The sequence below is a fragment of the Echiichthys vipera genome (genome assembly GCF_963691815.1).
Source record: "Echiichthys vipera genome assembly, chromosome: 15".
NCBI classification, from domain to species: Eukaryota; Metazoa; Chordata; class Actinopteri; order Perciformes; family Trachinidae; genus Echiichthys; species Echiichthys vipera.
Window position 1 is genome coordinate 3095664 of NC_139840.1, and position 19036 is coordinate 3114699.

Genomic DNA, 19036 nt, shown 5'->3' on the forward strand with positions numbered 1-19036 from the left:
GGAAATGGGGAAAGAGAGAGAGAGGGAGACATGCAGCAAAGGGCCACAGGTCAGAGTCAAACCTGCGGCCGCTGCCTCGAGGACCTTCAGCCTCTTTACACGGGGTGACTGCTCTAACCACTCAGCCACCGGCTGACCTGTAACAGATGAAGGCGAGTCGAGCACTTTAACAAGCAGAAATTAGTGGAGAGGATGAGCACTGGCTGCTGCGAGAGCCATCCGGAGATGGAGAGACCAGAGGCCTGTTACGTGACTCACCTCAGGTGCAATCCCACAGTGACTTGGAAGAGGGCTGTGCGGAGGAAGCAGTACACTTCATACAGTTTGTACAGAATGGGAAGGGAAGCAGCATGTTGTCAGTGGGGTCACTGAAAGTGCTGAGAAGAAGAAAACCCATTGACCGACGCCAGTGGGGAGCGTTCCTCCTCTAAACCAGCCTTGGTAAAAAATAGATTGCGATCAATCATGCAGCAAGTCAGTCACCTCCCACTGATGTTCATTGAACATGACATTCTTTGTTGGACTCAAAGCCAATATAACCTACTGTATAACCTAGATTAGTGTTATACTGTCAATCTACTGATACCTGACATTGAGGTTCTGTACACTGTGTGTGTGTGTGTGTGTGCGTGTGTGTGTGTGAGAGAGAGATTGGGTTTGGGATTGATTCACGGGGCCCACAGACGCCTAAAGAAGAAGCTATTACACTTTAATGTTGTTTATATTGTTGTAAATTCCATATTTATTATATTACTATTACTGGTTTATTTATTAAGTACTGGTTCTTTGTTATTGATTAGACAGACTTTTGTGTTTACGGTCGAGGTGAGGCCCGAGTGATTGGGTCGACTCATCGAGGGACATGTCACCGCTGGATCTCCCGAGAGAAACTGATGTGGATATCATTCATTCATTCATCTATCTTCAACCGCTTGTCCCTGTCGGGGAACCTGGAACCTTCTCGCTGTGACAGTGCTAACCACTACACCACCGTGTAGCCCTGATGTGGATATCACACAATTGTATTCTTTTTACTGTGTGTTAGAGGAAAGGGGGGGCCTACAAGACCTCTCAGCCCCGGGACCTAACGGCAGGCTAAGGCGGGCCAGACGGCGCTCATGAAAACGTTTACTGAAAGCAGCAGTGGCACAGAGTCTCTAAGGGGCAGGGGCCCACACCAGAGGGGCAGTATTTCACATAAAAACATGTTCTAGTAGAGACTGATTGCAATCATGACACACGTTACCTCTATTGATTGGAATTGAGATAGAGACATTATGTTAATGGTTTTGACCCGAGGGATAGCAGGTCACAAAAGTGAAGACCATACAAGGGTTAACCTTTTATTTTTAACACAAACTTATCTTACTCAGTTCTCTGTAGTTTGTATCTGTTGGAGGTCCATGTAAAAGAGCAGTGCCCACACGCGTGTGCATGGCTTCTGTGGTCCATGCGGCAGCTTCAGTTGGATATCATAGATACGCCGTGCTGCGGGCATCCTTACGCCAGCCACGTATTTTGGCTGTGAGGCGCGAGGAAGAAATGTCAGCATCAGGCACAAAAACACAGCAGAGTGAACCCACTGGGGCCTGAGGACGTGTACAACTAGAGCAGAAACAACAATCCGGTGATGAGATCTGGTGAAGATCGGGCGTAGAAGTACCGTAGAGCTGATGTGTTGATGGCAGGTGAGAGAGCCGAGGGAGGTGTTGAGCCGATCGCAGGCAGGTGTGTGTGGGAGTCAGGAGACAAGGACAGGGAGGTGCTGGAAACACAGGGGAGAGGTAGGAGAGTAATTGTCTCTGATTATGTCCTGACTTTAGTCTTTAAATGAAGCTTCTCACTTGTCTTCTGCTTTCACATGGTATCGGCAGAAACAGGAGAGCTGCTCACCAAACCTAATGAGAGAGTGACAGATTGCCTTTCTATCATTGGTAACAATGGCAACGAGCTCTGTGCATTGTCTTGTTGTTGCCACAGCATCTGTTCAACACAGTGGTTCTTTGGTCATGTCAACAACTTGAGGAAGCACACATTCATATGTTCTCTTTGACGAGGACAAATTTCATTACAGATAAATGCAACATATCCTGTCAAGCTATTAAATGTTAAAACGGCCGCTTTAACTTTCTAAGGATTTAAAGATATTTAAACTAGGGCTGGGACTTTAACATGTTAATAACCATTAATTAATTAATTACAGAAAAAATAACGTGACAATTTATTTTGCACATGAACATGCTGCAGCTAACGTTTGCACAGAAAACGCTGAACATGCTGCAGCTAACGTTAGCACAGACACGGTGAACATGCTGCAGCTAACGTTAGCACAGACACGGTGAACATGCTGCAGCTAACGTTAGCACAGACACGGTGAACATGCTGCAGCTAATGTTAGCTCAACGCTCCTAGGAGGGATAGTCGATTGGATCATTTTTGTTTCTGTGTTTTTGAAAACATACAAACTCATGTTTTCATGCTGCCCCTATTCTGAAAAAGCCCAGTCTGGCCTGATTGGTCAGCATTTATGAGTCTACTATGAGTCTAGTCATCTGCGCTCTAGCCTTCTCTGTCTTGTCTGTCGCAGCTGGACTGTAGTATGGTGGCACTTTCTTCCGTGGGAAATCCTCAATAAAGGCTTCTTAACCAAAAACTACAGAGCTGAGCATGTTCGAGCAGGGATATGATCCAAAAATTGGGGAGAAATGAAACATCATCAGTAAGCAAGAGTACACCTTTCCCTGATATTAGCATGTAGCTACACGTAGCAGTGGAATGACTGTAACAAAATATGGTGATACTCTCTACTGTAGAAAATTCAGTAGTTGATATGCAAAAAGTGTAAAACTCCATGTTCCACTGAAGTGTATTCTGAGCCCTCGGGTTTGTATCTGCCTCTCGTCTCCCTGCACTTAACACAGCAAACAAGGAATTAGTACTGTGTGTTGTATGCCCCGCAACCTAAACAGCCAGCACCATCGTTTTGCAATCAATAATACAAATTAAGTATAAAAAATTGTCATGCGAGAATAACGTGCATGCAAACTATCTCAGCCTCAATGCATTGCAGTGCCAGAAAAAAGACTCCTTCCTTAGCATGTGTGTGCCTGTTGCCTTAAGCCGAGCTAAATAATTACACACTCATTCATGCACACTCACACACTTCAATTTGCATGAAAAACAGAGGAATTGGCAGACAGATTATAAGAGAGAGAAATACCTATAAAGAGACAGCATGTGTGCGTGTGTGGATAGCTGTGATGTAGATCTGTGCCTTTGTGCTTCACTAAAAAAAGGTGTTTTATCGTCCTCGGTTCAGAATTGGCCCTACAGTGGAGCAGTGAGGCATGCAGTGTGTAGGTGGAGAGGGAAAGAGGGGGGGACAAAGGAGATGCAGCAGGGAGACAGGCCCATGTTTGAGTTTAATACGATCGTCTTTACCTGGCCCAGCAGCGGAAGCATCCGCACACTCCACAGTCTGAATAATTTATGGGTTCAAGAAGCTGCAATGTCTGCAGCTCAGCTGATAAATCTCTCAGTGATGGTGTCAGACACACAACAGACAGGCTGCAGATCAACACGAGTGTATGTGTGCCAGCCAGTGCGTGTGCAGTGACAGAGGATGGATGTGTTTTCATCCATGTGTTCAGGGGTGTGAACAGTAGCGGCGCTTGTGTTTGAGAGCTGAACGTGAGGTTATACACACATTTTAAGACTGAGTGATGTTGAGATGTCAGAATGCAGACTCGCCAACATTGGGTTGTGAAAAATAGGAAGATTTTTTTCAGTGGGGTATCAGCCCGAGGTGTAATTTGTCGCACACGCACACGCACGCGCACACACACACACACACACACACACACACACACACACACACACACACACACACACACACACACACACACACACACACACACACACACACACACACACACACACACACACATACCCTGTAACGCTACTGCAGGGGTTGACACAAAGGTTTCGAAAGCACTTGCCCATCGCGCAAGTACAGGTCATATTCTACTTGCCCGAATGTCGTGTTCACTTGCCCGAATAAAAACAAAAATCAGTGTAATTTCATTAGCAAGTGATGTCTCTTACATGTAAACCCTCCTTACCAGTCTCATCCCGAACACATAAAACCAACATGTGCTGCATACTTTGCACAGGAAAAACTGCCCTTCCTGCTGTCAGTGAGTGACATCACACAGCGAGAGCAGCCTCTCTCTCTCCTCTTCACTCATCTTTTTGGACCTTTCGGCAACATTTGACACTGTTAACCACCAGATCCCTTGTTTCCACCCTATAGCAATTAGGTATCTCAGGCTCTGCACTCTCCCTGATCACATGCTACCTAAAAAAAAATGCACATGCCGGGTAACTTGGAGAGGCTCTGTGCCAGAACCCTGTCATCTTACTACTGGGGTCCCTAAAGGTTCAGTCCTGGGGCCTCTCCTGTCTTTACACCTACTCCCTTGGTTCTGTTATTCTCTCACACTGCTCTGGTTTGATCTGGGTCCATTCTGACTCAGTCTCTTCTGTAGTAGGTTTCTTGGACTTTACTTTGTTGACAAGGGTTTTCCAGAGATTCTCGATGGCAGGGGTGTCAAATCGATCCAGTATAGGGCTGCTGTGGCAAATCAACTGTGTGAAGGCAGTTCAGGTGATTGAGTAAGTCGAGACAGGTTTGTTCTTGCTTGGTTGGAATGAAAACCTGCAGCAGCAGTGAACCTTTACTGGATCAGTTTGACACATGTACTCTATGGGGTTTAGATCTGTACTGTGTTCTGGACATTTCATTGGATAAATATTCTTAGCTTGAAGGAACTTCTCCGCCTGTTTTGTAGTGAGACATCGGGGCATTGTCATCATGAAAATTGCAGCTGATTGGGAGATAACTGCAGTGAAGGTGTTGCATGTTGCTGAAGGAGGTTCACATAAACATTTGCATTCACCCTGCCATGTAGCTGTACAAGAGGCCCAACCCCTGCTGCAGAAAACACCCCCCAAACCATGACACTTCTTCCTCCAAATTTAACTGACTTTTGTTGAAGTGCCTTGGTAATTTAAAAAACATGCTAGTGCAGCAGAGGAATAGCCACAGCTGATATTCTATCAAATTCTGAACAACAAAAAATAACAGTATTTAAGAATAAATCAAATATTTATCATTTGTTGATCTCCAGTGTATGGGCATTATCATAGGCAAACTCAATGTAGAAAGGCAGGCAGCGCTGCAACATCAGCTGTCGAGCTGTCCATCTTTATATACAGACAGTGGGTTTTACTGGAGCTCCTTTAATGACGCCATCTGCAGCCCCTTTTACCACAGTGGAGTTTAACTGCATTGGACTGGAGAGCACCAACAGCTGTTTATCTCGATGTGCCCAAGTCCTATTATTTGTACAGTCGTGGATGGAAACAGGCATTCATCTGCATTTTCTTTGTGGGTTAATTTGGTTAAAATCTGTGGATGGAGACTTTGCTTACATGTATATCTGGACCTTTATAAGCCGCAGTCTTGGCATCATAAAGATGATTTTTCTCAAAGGAACACACAGTCAGCCAATTGGAGAGATTGGCTCTTCAGGTGAGAAATCAAGTGAAACAACACACACAAGTTTCCTTAATCCAGGTTGACAGTATGTGTACAATGTCTCCACTGTGTGTTACATGATGCTTCATAGTCCGCTATAAGGTCCTATCAGTTTGAGACACTGTGGTGCATTTGGTACATGTTCACTACAGGCTTTAGTGATGCACTGGGTCTCCAGTGTGTCTTTTTGCGTCACAGTGATGGGAATCAGACTCTGATGGGGTATATTTTGGATTTATTTTCTCAATCCAATGTCAAGGCCTCAAGGTCAAGACACCGTCATCTACGTGCAGGGGCCATTGCAAATGGCTACAGTACTTTTGTTCTCCTAGGCTGGAGCATTAGCAACCCACCTGTCCATTTTTGGTGCCCTCACACACTGTGATGGCACCGTGCCCCCCAGAGATGGCTGGAATGTTGTCATTGACGTCCAAGACCTGGATGGTAACTGGGACATGACTCACCATACGGGGGTTATCTGAAAAAGGACAGAGAGGAAGCAGGTTGAAGTTGCTGCAGTATCTTTGTATTTTATTGAAAAGACAGATTCATTGTTTTTCCTACTGACAGAGTAATGTCACTTACTTCATGTTTTCACTGTCCTTAAAAATAGATAAAGTAGTGAACAAGTGCTGACTTTTATCAGTTTTTCACTTATTTTGAAGTAGTCATTTGTTGTTGTGTACACTTTTTTGGTGGGGTGTTTAGTGGGAGACAGCAGGTCAAAAGCAGATGACACATGGAACATAGTGTTGATAGTGTCCATCGTCTGAAGATTCATTTGAGATGCAGCTCAGTATGGTCAAGTTCTTCTAGTCATAACTCTGTAATAAAAAATAACTAATCATTCAAAATAATTGGGCTGCACGGTGGTGGTTAGCACATTGATGACTCTAAATCACCCGTAGGTGTGAATGGTTGTCTGTCTCTGTTCGTCTCTATGTGTCCTGCGATAGACTGGCGTCCTGTCCAGGGTGGACCCCCCTCACGCCTGATGTCAGCTGGGATCAGTGGTTGAAGATGAATGAATGATTTCAAAATAATTGTGAATGTACTATATAATTCACTTCCATGATGGAAGAATAATTTGACCATTCGTAACACACATTTGACAACAATCCCTCCAAAACACCACATTCAAGTGAAATCCTGGTGTAAAATCATCCCAGGGTCTTTTTAGGCGAATTGCGCATCAAATACCATCAAGACAATTTTTTTCGTGTATGAACTATTAACGTTGTTTTTTCTGGAGAGTCGCTAACAGTCTGTCGCTGCTAACACGGATTAGCTCGGGGCAGTATGGTGAGTATGGGCAGTATAGTTGCTCCAAATAACAGCAAACCTCTGCAGTAGCATGATCAGAGTCCTTACACATAAAACAAAACACCAACAACACAGTTAGTGAACCCAGAGTTTATTTAAAGAGTGTTTTGAAAGACTTACCTACTGGCCCCTGTACCAGCTGCTCCATTCAAGTCAATTACCAAATGCATCCAAATTGAAGGAGCCCATTGATGATTTATCCCAGGAAAACATGTAAATGTTGTGGTTTGCAGCAGACGTTTACTTACATGTTTTAAGGTGGTAGGTCATGTTCGTCTAACATTACTTAAAGGTTTTACTTTACAGACTTGCCGTCAAGCTGTCTTCAACGTGAAGTCTTCCAGCGGTGGGGAGATGCGAAGGAACAATGGAATGTGCCAACTAGCTAAATTACCATTGATGAATCAACTTCCCATCTACTGTAGTTAATGTTATGTGTTATGTCATTCAGTCATTGGGCAGCCCAGCACTGTTATCTAACTAAAAATAACCTTTAATTAGTGTGTTGAATGTTGTTTTGTTATACAGTAACCGGACGCATTGCTTGCTGCCTGTAATAGCCAATTGTCAAAGTAGCTGATTAGATATTGATTGTTAAAAAGCAAAAAAACGGAGATGCAATTACTCAACCTATTGAATGAATACTGACGTCCAAATAGAGTACTGGTCAGCTGGGATCGGCTCCAGCCCCCCCGCGACCCCAATAGGGACAAGCGGTTGAAGATGAATGAATGAGTATGCCCTTCCCTAGTTCTTGGATAGTAAACTTTGTTTTAACTTCAAACTGCTGACATCTTGTTCCATACCCTCCTGTCCTTATCCCTGTCATAGCTCATCATCTAAATCTCTCTGTGTGCTTTGCTCTGCTGGGCTCCTCTCAGCTCATCCTGTTAGAGAAGGCTTAGAGTGTATTTGGGGAGACACTGCAAGAGATGCATTTTCTGATCAAACCTCAGGGTAATAGGCAGGGGTGAAGGTCAGATACCATATCCGGGAAAAAAAACTCTTTTCTCTCTGCTGAATTCACTAGAGGGCTTAAGTTTTTCATCCAGTCCCACCTACAGACATAATGAAGATGACCTTTGCTCCTGACCTTACTGCTATAAGCCACAGCAAAGCAGATATAGAACGCTGGGCTTTAATAATGAGGGAGCAGAGAAGGGGGTATGCAGGTGTAGACGGAGGAATGAACACATACGGTAAATCTTCCTATCATTATTCTAACTATAGAGTGTGTTCTACGGTTTGTGCTGGCATACACCACTGGGCTTGGTGTATCTGCTCTAATGTGGGTGTGTTATACAGTGCCTATAGAAAGTCACAATACCCTTTTGAGATAGTGACATTTTTTCTTTTTTACAGCCTGAAATGATAATACATAAACTTTTACAGGATCGGTGAATACTCGGAAGCCGCCATCACTATCAGAGGAACCTATTTCCCTCCAGGCAAAGCGCCCAAAGAGGGAGAGGTTCCAGGTTCGCATCCCGGCCTTTCTGTGTGGAGTTTGCATGTTGTCCCCGTGTCTGCGTGGGTTTTCTCCGGGTTCTCCGGTTTCCTCCCACAGTCCAAAGACGTGCAGGTGTTCGGTTCATTGATGACTCTAAATCACCCGTAGGTGTGAATGGTCGTCTGTCTCTGTTCGTCTCTATGTGCCCTGTGATAGACTGGCGTCCTGTCCAGGGTGGACCCCGCCTCACGCCCGATGTCAGCTGGGATCGGCTCCAGCCCCCCGCGACCCCGACCCGGCCACTCTAGGACCTTCACCTTCCTGTCCTTTAGCCACTGTGTTGTTTTTATGGAGGTGTGTTTTGGGTCGTTGTCATGCTGAAAGGGAACCACCTGCCCATTTTCAAGTGTCTAACAGAGGGTGGACTTGGGCGACTGTCGCTCAGTGGTAGAGTGGGTCGTCCTCCATTCAGAGATTGGCGGTTCAATCCCCACCTCCCCCAGTCTACATGTCGAAGTGTCCTTGGGCAAGACACTGAACCTCAAATTGCTCCCCGTGCTGAGCATGGGTGTGTAAATGTGCTGTGAATGTTTAGATAAGATTAGATGGTCTGTAGATGTCCACTGCCATCAGTGTGAATGTCTGTGTGAAATGTGACAAACACTGTGAAAGCGCCTTGAGTAGTCAAAAAGGCGCTATAGAAGTCCATTTACCATTTACTTGGCAGCATTTGAATATTTCTGCACACTGGGAACCACGAACAGCCTTGAAGTTGCATTAATTGGGTATGTCTGGAAAGCTGAGAATAAATTGGGCATGTCTGGAAAGCTGAGACTTTTGTGGCGTTAATGAGCCCGATTGTACTCACGTCAATGTTTGTCTCACTGAAATGCAGACCCCATCAAAGCTGCACTGCCCCGCTGCTCTACATACAGTATAAGACATTTATGGATTCAGGTCGCATCTTTCATAGGTGTAATATCCCTACCTATTACTGAAATGAAAATGTATAGATCAGATTTGATGGGGACATAATGAGAAGAGGAGAAACAATATGCTCGACCACCCAAAAGGCTTTCTGATTGTGTGTGTGAGTACAACAAAGAGGCACGACTCAAATTAATCAATAAATTCAATATTTTGCTGGATATGTTGCCATCAAACTCAAAGTCTGACAAGATGGCGACTCCCATAGGCGAGTACGATTGGATCAAGTAGATAGACATAGATGATACGTCCATTTTTATACACTCTATGGTCGCCCCCTGCCGGCACTTCCGTGTTGGCTTAGTTTTTCCGACCTGGGAGCTCCGTCTATCTTTTAAACAGTCTATGGTTGTACCACAGTTTTCCATCAGCCCCAACTGACATCTCCAGACCCTTTGCTGGCGTTTGTTTGGGAGAGATCCTAAACTATGGACTATGACCAAAATCAAGCTAATGTTAGTGGCAGCTGTGCTCGTGCGTCCACCATAGAGCCTCAGAGAAACACCTTTTAAACACTTTTAATGTAAATAGCAAGTCGTTAACAGCTCACGGCTCCAGACTCCATTTAGAAAACCAGTATTTTTTTCTTGTGGATCGTCGTAAAAACACACTTCATTTAAATTGGAGTCTTTCCACCGTTCCAACAATCTCCAACTTGTGTCACAGAATGACAAAAAAACATGGTATTTATTGTCAAATTACTTCAAGCGACAGCTCACCTGAAAACTAATAGTCCTGGCCTTTCAGCGCTGCACAGTGGCAGCACTTAAAAGCTGCGGGGGGCAGACCTAAAATAGATCCGTCTGAAACTTCTTTTAGTTTTTAAAAGCCTTTATTATAAAGGAAAGACAGGAAATGGGGGGTGTATGCAGCAAAGGGCAGCAGGTTGGAGTTGAACCCGTGGTCGCCGTCTTGGGGACCTCTAGCCTCTTTACATGGGGTGAATACTCTAACCACTGCACCACTGCACCACCCCCTGCCTGAAACTTTACAGTAGAGTACATATAGTGGAAGAAATAATGCTATAGGCCGATGCTTGTCAGATGTATATACATACATCAGCAAGATGTATGTGCGCTATATGAGATTGCAAAAAGACAAATGTGAGTATTGAAGTTAATGTCACACTGGTTCACATGAGGGCTACACGGTGGTGTAGTGGTTAGCACTGTCGCCTCACCCGTGTGTGCGTGGGTTTTCTCCGGGTTCTCCGGTTTCCTCCCACAGTCCAAAGACGTGCAGGTGTTAGGTTCATCGATGACTCTAAATTGCCCGTAGGTGTGAATGGTTGTCTGTCTCTGTTCATCTCTATGTGTCTATGTGCGTCCTGTCCAGGGTGGACCCCGCCTCACGCCCAATGTCAGCTGGGATCAGCTGAATCAATGGTTCACATGAGGAGAGACAGGCTGGAGTAACTTGTTTGCTTCTTAAATTATATGGTAGGTGTCCTCCCTGCACAGGAGGTTTGGATTGAATCCCCAGAGAATCAGCAGCAGGGTGACTGAGCTGCCTGGCATTTATGAATGCCCCGCTCAGTCCATTACTAACACTATTGTGCAGTAAAGGGTAAGAGAAAGGGTAATTGGCAAGATAAGCATTGACCGGGGAGAAATGAAAGGAGAGGACTATTCCACAGATGCATTCAGCACAATCTCATCTACACAGAGGTCCTGATCACAGGTCGGATCACTAAATGTGTCTTAAAGGGTATTCCGTAAAAATTCAAAGAATTAAGATGCCTTCTAAAAATAGCCTTCATCTTTTATGTTATTTGGTCCGAAGCAATTAATGTGCACCTGCTGAGCCAATTACCAAATAGTTCAAAGCCATGTAAAAACCTGTATTTTTCTGCAGAACAGCAGCGGGGGCGGTGCTGCAGTCTCTCTACCGCACCGTTGTGACGAAAAGAGAGCAGAGGAAGGCAAAGCTCTGGATCTACCGCTCAGTCCTGGTTCCTACCCTCACCTATGGTCATGAAAACTGGGTCAGGACCCAAAGAACCAGGTCGCGGGTACAAGCGGCCGAAATGGGTTTCCTCAGGAGTGGGGCTGGAGTCTCCCTTAGAGAGAGGGGGAGAAGTTCAGCATCCGTGAGGAACTCTGAGTAGAGCCGCTGCTCCTTTGCGTTGAAAGGAGCCAGTTGAGGTGGTTCAGGATCATCTGGTAAGGATGAACCCTGGGTGCCTCCCTAGGGAGGTGTTCCAGGCACGTCCAGCTGGGAGGAGGCCTCGGGGAAGAACCAGGACCAGGTGGAGAGATTAGATCTCCACACTGGCCTGGGAACGCCTCAGGATCCCCCAGTTAGAGCTGGTTAATGTGGCCCGGGAAAGGGAAGTTTGGGGTCCCCTGCTAAAGCTGCTGCCCCCGCGACCCGACCCCGGATAAGAGGCTGAAGACGAGATGAGATGAGATGAGACAGCAGGCTAAACTCTATAGTTAACAGAAAGGTTTTAAAACGTCAACAAAAAGCTTTGGACCGTCACACAGCTTGATAAATCTAAAATGTGGGAACACAGGCATGGACCCGGGACAGTAACATGGAGTACAGTGTTCACTCATAGAGTTCCACTGGCTGTATGAAATAATAAAGTAGATAAAGAATATAGGTTTTTTTACATTGTTTTTAATGTCTTTAAGGGCGCACACACTGTCCTTCCGCAATCCGAACTACGTTGCATCGCAATGACGTCAATCAATGTGTGTGACGTGTTACGGCGTGATGACGTATGGACAGCAAGAAGCATTTGCGCGAGGCCCAGGTAGTGTGAGTACAAACGGGCCTGGGGCACGAGGGAGGGGGGACAGTGTGAGTGCACCCTTAAAAGACCAAATGATGAGCCAAGAACATCATTAGAACAAGGCAAAGATAATAAGTAGCCAGTTACAATCTATGTTGTTAATCATTTTGCACAACGGCAAAAGTCTATATTTCTCTACGTATATTATGAATATTATATGAACTATCCAGTGACTTCACTCTACTGATCCACTCAAAAGGCATTCTGCTGCCATGTGACTGCTCCATAAGTTCACATGAAACAGTCCTTATAGGCCTCCCCCATAAGAAAAGCATCCCTTGATGGATGACTCCCACACAGTGGTAGATCCTCAACTGCTCCACTTGCTCTCAGAAGTGCCACCCTCTCTGCTGCCTGGTGTTGAGTTGTTGGGTGGAGATGTTACTAATGTAATTGTGTAAGACACAAGTGGCCTTTATCACTTTATTCTGAGGCTGCAACCTGGCCCTTAATGGGATATTTCCCACTTGGGGGCAAGGATCCCAAATGAGTTCTCCAGCCCCCTCCTGACCCCCGATAGCCTGTAGATTTTTCCCTCTTAGCCTCATTTAGGTCCTTTCCAGGGCAGAGGTGGATTACGTTACGTGGGAGGGGAGAGGCTTCCTCCCCCACGTTGACATGGGTGGCCGGCTGTGAGCAGCCAGGAAGTGGTGCTGTGCCATCTCTAATGGCTTTGCCTAAGGCACTTTGTTCAAATATGCCTCCATCACTGCTGGAACAATGAACACCCACATCAGTGAATCTGAAGCAGTACCTGTGGTCAATCAAGGTCATCAAAACAATGATGAAACCACCTTTTTCAATATTAAAATGTGGATCCACTGTTCAATGTCGCCTGGATCATTCTCCGTCAGATCTGGCATCCACAGAAGCAGAAACTTTGGTACTTAGGTCATAGTTCTGCTGCTACTGACTTGCCATTAATATTCAACAATAATGTTGCAGGAGTCCTTAAAAAAATGTTTTTTTAAAAGTCCCACTCCAGACCGGAGTGGAAGCACATCTACTTTGTCTCCCTTATTGAGAAATTCTGCATCTGGAGCACTTTCCAGCTAACTGAGGGTGAAGAAAACAGCAAAACACTTAGTACAAAATAGTAAAGTTAAACAAGTAAAACTATTGGTCTACAGAAGCCCCAAAGGTCAAACTACACATAAAGGCTAAGCCAATTGAAACTATGGAGAATTGTGCAGAGCAGGAAAAGAAGACAAAGAACAAATACATGGTCTTTAGAACAACTGTCAGAACTGGTGATTAATTTAATGTTCTCAAATTAAAATATCTCTAATATTATGTGTCTCCAATCCCTACAGCATAATGCTAGAGTACACAATAGCATGTTAACCCAGGACACAAACTAGTGAGCTGATCATTTCAGTCAGATGTGTTGTTGGAGGGCAGGGCTCCACAGTACAATGACTGCTTAGGTATAAGATGTTCATCCTGCAACTCACAGCCTTTAACTTCTAAAGAAGGTGCTGATCTCACTGAGCTATTGGCTGAGTGATGACACAACTGGCTTCATAACATTAGGGGCAAGTACCCTAAAGCCCGGGGCGCGGTGTGGAAGGACAGTGTGAGTGCACCCTTAGCCTCCTTTCTGACAAGCTAACATGACATGGTACCAATGGATTCCTTCGATCGTCTAGTTTCATATGATACCAATCTTGAGATAGCGACAGTTTGGTGTGGTCTGCTGTTGCTGTGAACTTACCAACCTCTGCAGCCATCACACTGATGTTATGCCACGCAGTCTCCTCCCGGTCCAGAACCTGAGTAGTCCTGATGATGCCGCTGTTCACCCCAATGATGAAATACAAAGGTCTCTCCTCTTCGTTCTCTATGAAGTACCTGTGATATGGGATGACATGGACATTAAAGAGGATGGACAGACATTGAAACATATTTTTATATGTTTATTATACTATTTAAATATAGTACAATAGACCCTGCCAGGTAATGATGCTTGTGCATTTACTGAGAGCACAGAAGTCTACAAAACATAAACTGTACACTGATGGTTATGAAGCCATATCTGCAAAAACTATGAACTATAAATCATAGAAAACATTCCCACTGGCTATCCATGGGTAAAAAGTACAGTAAATAGTCATAGCACTGCTATATAGAGTATCTGTTTTTAAAGTAGTATAACAATCCTGTTTTTCACAGGCTTCAACCACTGAAGGCCCTGCAGTCACAGTGTTCAGTCCCCCCATCCTTCTGACAGAGCTCTGACAGGGATTGTGCAGCCAGCTGCTGGGCTGAGGATAGAAAGTCCTTGTTAGCCTCTTTGGCCCTTGGCACTGATCTGCTCCAGCAGTGCAGATTGACCGATGTAACGTCGGAATCAAAAGGGCTTCAGCTAGTGTGTTGACTTTTCTACTCTGTCTGTGCTGAAACTGGTTGTTAAAGTGGATGTCTGTGCTTTGCTTGACTATTCTGAATGAGTATGGTTCTGGCCATACTGCCCAGCTCTACTTCCAACTGATATTACAATCTGATTCTTAAGGGCACACTCACACTGTCCTTCCGCACCGCGCCCCGGGCTTTAGGGTACTTGTCCCCCCTCCCTCTACCCCCGCTGGCCAGCCCGTTTATACTCACACTACCTGGGCCTCGGCGAATGCTTCTTGCTGCCTATACGTCATCACGTCACACGCATTGATGACGTCATCTCGATGCGTCGCTTTGTTTACAAATCTTTCCATAGACCTCTGAGTTTTTGTGCGTCTTGTCGACTGTTTTTGAACAGGTCCCAACAGGCGCACATAAATTAAGTCAGAACCGTCGTAGGCCTTGTGCTCGTACACGTGCAAACGCGCAGTAAACACTCTCCTGTAGCTACTGGGCCGAGCGGAGACATGCAGCAAAGGGCCCCATGTTGGAGTCGAACCCACGGCCGCTGCCTCGAGGGCCTTCAGCCTCCTTACATGGGACCACTGCTCTAACCACTGTTCCACCGTCCGCCCAAAAACAATTCATCTTTGAGTCCAGTGAAGTGAACGGTCCTGCCAAACAAACAACTAACAATGGTTGTGGCCGATAACCGTAAACCAACACACTGCCTCTGCCACGTCTTGCTTGTGTGGTGATATTTATCATGTAAGATATTTAACATAAATCTTTCCTTTGAGTGTGCAAGCAGCTGAACCAGACCGGGCGATCTGCATAGGGGAAACCTCTGTCCATACAGAGGTTTTTGGGTTGTACACCTGAGCGAGGTCTGTGCCGTCACCATCCTCTAGGACTGCACCGCCAGTGACGTAGAGCAGTCCATCCAGAGCCACCACAGCGGGACTCGTGACAGCCATCTTGACAGACTCTGTGAACTGCCAGGAGTTTGTGTGTGGGTTGCAGCACTCGACCGAGTCCAGACGAGAGCGTCCCTCCCACCCTCCCACTGCATACACGAAACCGTCCAGCATCACCAGGCCTAACTCAGAGCGAGCTACATTCATGGGAGCCATCTCCATCCAGGAGTCAAAGCAGGTGTCGTAGCGCCACATTTTCCTGTGCTCATGTAAACACCATACACTGAATATGATCAGAACCTGGATACGGCTCATGAATGGGTTATTCATGTCCATGTAAACACTCACTGTGACACAGCTCTGACACAGCTGCAAAGACTCTTTTTATGCAGGTTCACCTGAACCCCGAACACTACCAGACACACACATGCAAAGACACACACATCACATCATTGACTTGATTTTGCTTTACCTGACAGCGCTGTTGGTGCTATCAGGGTCCGAGGCAGTTACAGTGCCAACCTGGGTGCCAGCAGGTGAGTTTTCATACATGTCCATAATGTAATAGTCCATGGAGAAGACAGGAGGCTCATCCACATCACCCACAATGACTCGCAGCGATGTGGAGTCCTTAAATGGACCCAGGTGGGAGAAGCGGGAGTCTGGATGAGTGTTAGAGCCTTCAATGTTGAGCGTGTGAACTTTTCTCTTCTCATAGTTCAGAGGCTGGGGAGGAGACAGAAAGCACAACTCAACAAAGGACACATTCAAAGGTGATCGCTTCAATCATGACAATATCGAATAGAAAATTGTCATCTTTGAGTTGTTAACCTTGCCAAATGCATGCTCTGTGTGTGTTTCGCTGTGAACTAAAGCTCAGCCAGTTTGTGGGCCCAACTGTAAACATGAATGCTGAGTGCCTCGTCTATAAAACTGTTGCCATTGTGTCTCTATGTATTTATACGGTAGCTGTTAAGAACACTGGTCACAGGATGCCAACGTTGTTCCGTGGGTCTGTGCATTGTTGTAGGAGTTTTATTTAGTGACCACCTGGCTGGACGTTTGGACGCATGTGTTTGTTTCTCTCTCCCTACTTTGAGCGGTGAGGGTGTGTGTGTGTGTTTCTCTCCGTCCCTCCCACTTGGAGCGGGGTGGAGTTCCCTTACCATCGCAGTGATTTTATGGCCTATACTGTATGTTTTAGAGCCCCTTAGCACAGGTAAGGGTTACACTTCCTGCATAAGCAGTGTGTGGCCCGGGGCTAAGAGACCGTGGCTGTTCTGTGGAGGCGCTGGACATTACCTCTGCTTTAGTAGGGGCAGTGGTCCTCCTCTGGGTCGGCTCACACTACTACCACCAAAAATGAAGCTGTCAAGCTACAGTATTTGATTTTGCTGCTTACATGACCCACAATATTTTCTGAAGTGATATTACAACACACATGGAAACGTTTACAATCACTAGAAGCAGTCTCTCTGGAGGAAGACACAGATTCAGACAGGGAAGATATTTATCTTTCTGTAAAGGAGCAGATGTGAGGTAGAACAAGTGAACTGCTCTGCTTTCAGGAAACAGAAATATTGACAGAATGAATGCAGAGTACAGACAGAAGGCTCCGTGCATATCTATATATATATATATACTGTTAAGCATAAATGAGCTTTTAGGGAAAGTCTGAGGGAAATTAATGTAAGTCAGTGTATTATTTGTTCTAGTTAGGGTAAGTCTGCAGGAAATTAATGTTAAGTCTATGCAACTTCCCCAAAACTGACTTCAGTAAATGTGTATTCTGTAGGAGCTTCTCATAGTGCTTTGGCTATGGGAACCGCCAGCTGTTAGTGGAAATCCACAGTAAAGTGTTCTTCGCAAAAAGATTACCCAGAATCAAATAATACGCTGACAAAAGCAAACGTCGTACTGTGGGGGAAAAGAAATCAAAACAATGATGGTCTCCCTTTGTGCAGTGAGCTGTTTTAAAGTTTCTGAGCAGCTGAAGAAGACGCACGAAGAAAATCAAAAAGACTTTTAACCTGTGGTTCTGAAAAACACAGCAGCTCACTCCTGCTGAGCACAGGCTTCCCTGTTGTCACAGTTCAAAGGCTGCAGCCAAATCAGACACACTCCACTGTCTCAAAGAATTTCAGCTTGGCTAAAGCTTGGAGCACCGGCCATGCATGCAGAGTTTGATCCAATTCCCCTTCATGTCAAGTTCATTACAGTTTGCTCTAAAAGAGGGAGGAAACTCTTCAAAGTGTGAAAGCACAATATAACTTTGTGGCACCTTGCACCTGATAAATCTGGTGCCTCTAACATGAGGAGCTACATAGTTCATCTCATCTTCAGCCTCTTATCCGGGGTCGGGTCGCGGGGGCAGCAGCTTTAGCAGGGGACCCCAAACTTCCCTTTCCCGGGCCACATTAACCAGCTCCAACTGGGGGATCCCGAGGTGTTCCCAGGCCAGCGTGGAGATCTAATCTCTCCACCTGGTCCTGGGTCTTCCCCGAGGCCTCCTCCCAGCTGGACGTGCCTGGAACACCTCCCTAGGGAGGCGCACCGCAAACTGCAGCTCTCACTTGTCAACATTACGCCCTTACATAAGCATCAGTGCTGGCCTGTGTGCTGTGATCTCTGATTCATACCTGCTTGAGGGATATGATTCCCTCCCTGTGGTCAGCATCAGTGGTGATGGTGAAGATGGCAGCCGCGTCGGCATTAGTGATGCTGTAGGTCATCTCAGCGTTCTGCCCTTCATCTTCATCGTTGGCTCTGATCCGACCCACTGCCTCCCCTACTGGAGCCAGCTCCGGTACATACAGCTGGTAGCTCTCTGCAACAGCAACACAGCATTGCTGGTTTTTATTATTTTATCATTTAACCTTGTAAGAATATTTAGTGCTTTTGTACATGCAGAGCTTCTCTCACTGCTTCCTTTCAGACTCTTGCTCTGAACAAGTGAACAAATGAATAAGCAGGTGAAGCTCACTGGACAATCTGGTTCCTTAGCAGGGTGCAACAACACTACACCTCACATCTAGGTCACTAAGGTTTGTTCTAATCTCAGTTGGAGTTTGCACACAAGGGCTTTAAACTTCCCAGACTGAACGTGAGCAGCTTTGAAACGAGCAGAGTCCCTGCTGCACACTCAAAACTGCATCGACGACATTTCCTCTGGAGGCTTTAGAGCGTTGTTCACTGCAGATTCTGTCCTCAGAACTGTCACAGGGTGGGTGGGACCCCGCGTGATGATGATCTTTGAGGGTCACAACGCTACAGACTTTCAGACAAATTTCCCTTTAAAACATGTGTACACAACAACTTTTCATTAAAAATATCCCTACAAAGCACAAACAATAGAATAAAATAACACTTACCACAAGTCTATTTTTCGTGCAGCCATTTTTCATTTCGAAACAAAAGCATATTTTTTAATGTCGGGGTAAAGTCACATTACCTCAGCCCTGTACCTCATCCCCCTTTAGGGCGCACTCACACTGTCCTTCTGCACCGTGCCCCGTGCTTTAGGGTACTTGTCCCCCCCTCCAGGCCCGTTTGTACTCACACTACCTGGGAGAAGAATGCTTCTTGCTGCCTATACGTCATCACGCCGTAACACGTCACACGCATTG

The 19036-nt window shown here is 45.7% G+C and overlaps 1 protein-coding gene across 1 annotated transcript in view; it reads right to left on the reverse strand.

Moving 5' to 3' along the window:
• The window catches only part of LOC310957833 (cadherin-18-like), a gene marked incomplete at both ends in the record, with an annotated part of 80917 nt that overhangs the window by 12818 nt on the left and 49063 nt on the right, over nucleotides 1–19036 (reverse strand). The window contains 4 exons of the mRNA XM_083928567.1: nucleotides 5953–6077; nucleotides 13871–14007; nucleotides 15883–16136; nucleotides 18050–18237. Of these exons, the coding sequence (XP_083784693.1) occupies nucleotides 5953–6077; nucleotides 13871–14007; nucleotides 15883–16136; nucleotides 18050–18237 (704 nt within the window). The remainder of the gene's footprint in view (nucleotides 1–5952; nucleotides 6078–13870; nucleotides 14008–15882; nucleotides 16137–18049; nucleotides 18238–19036) is intronic.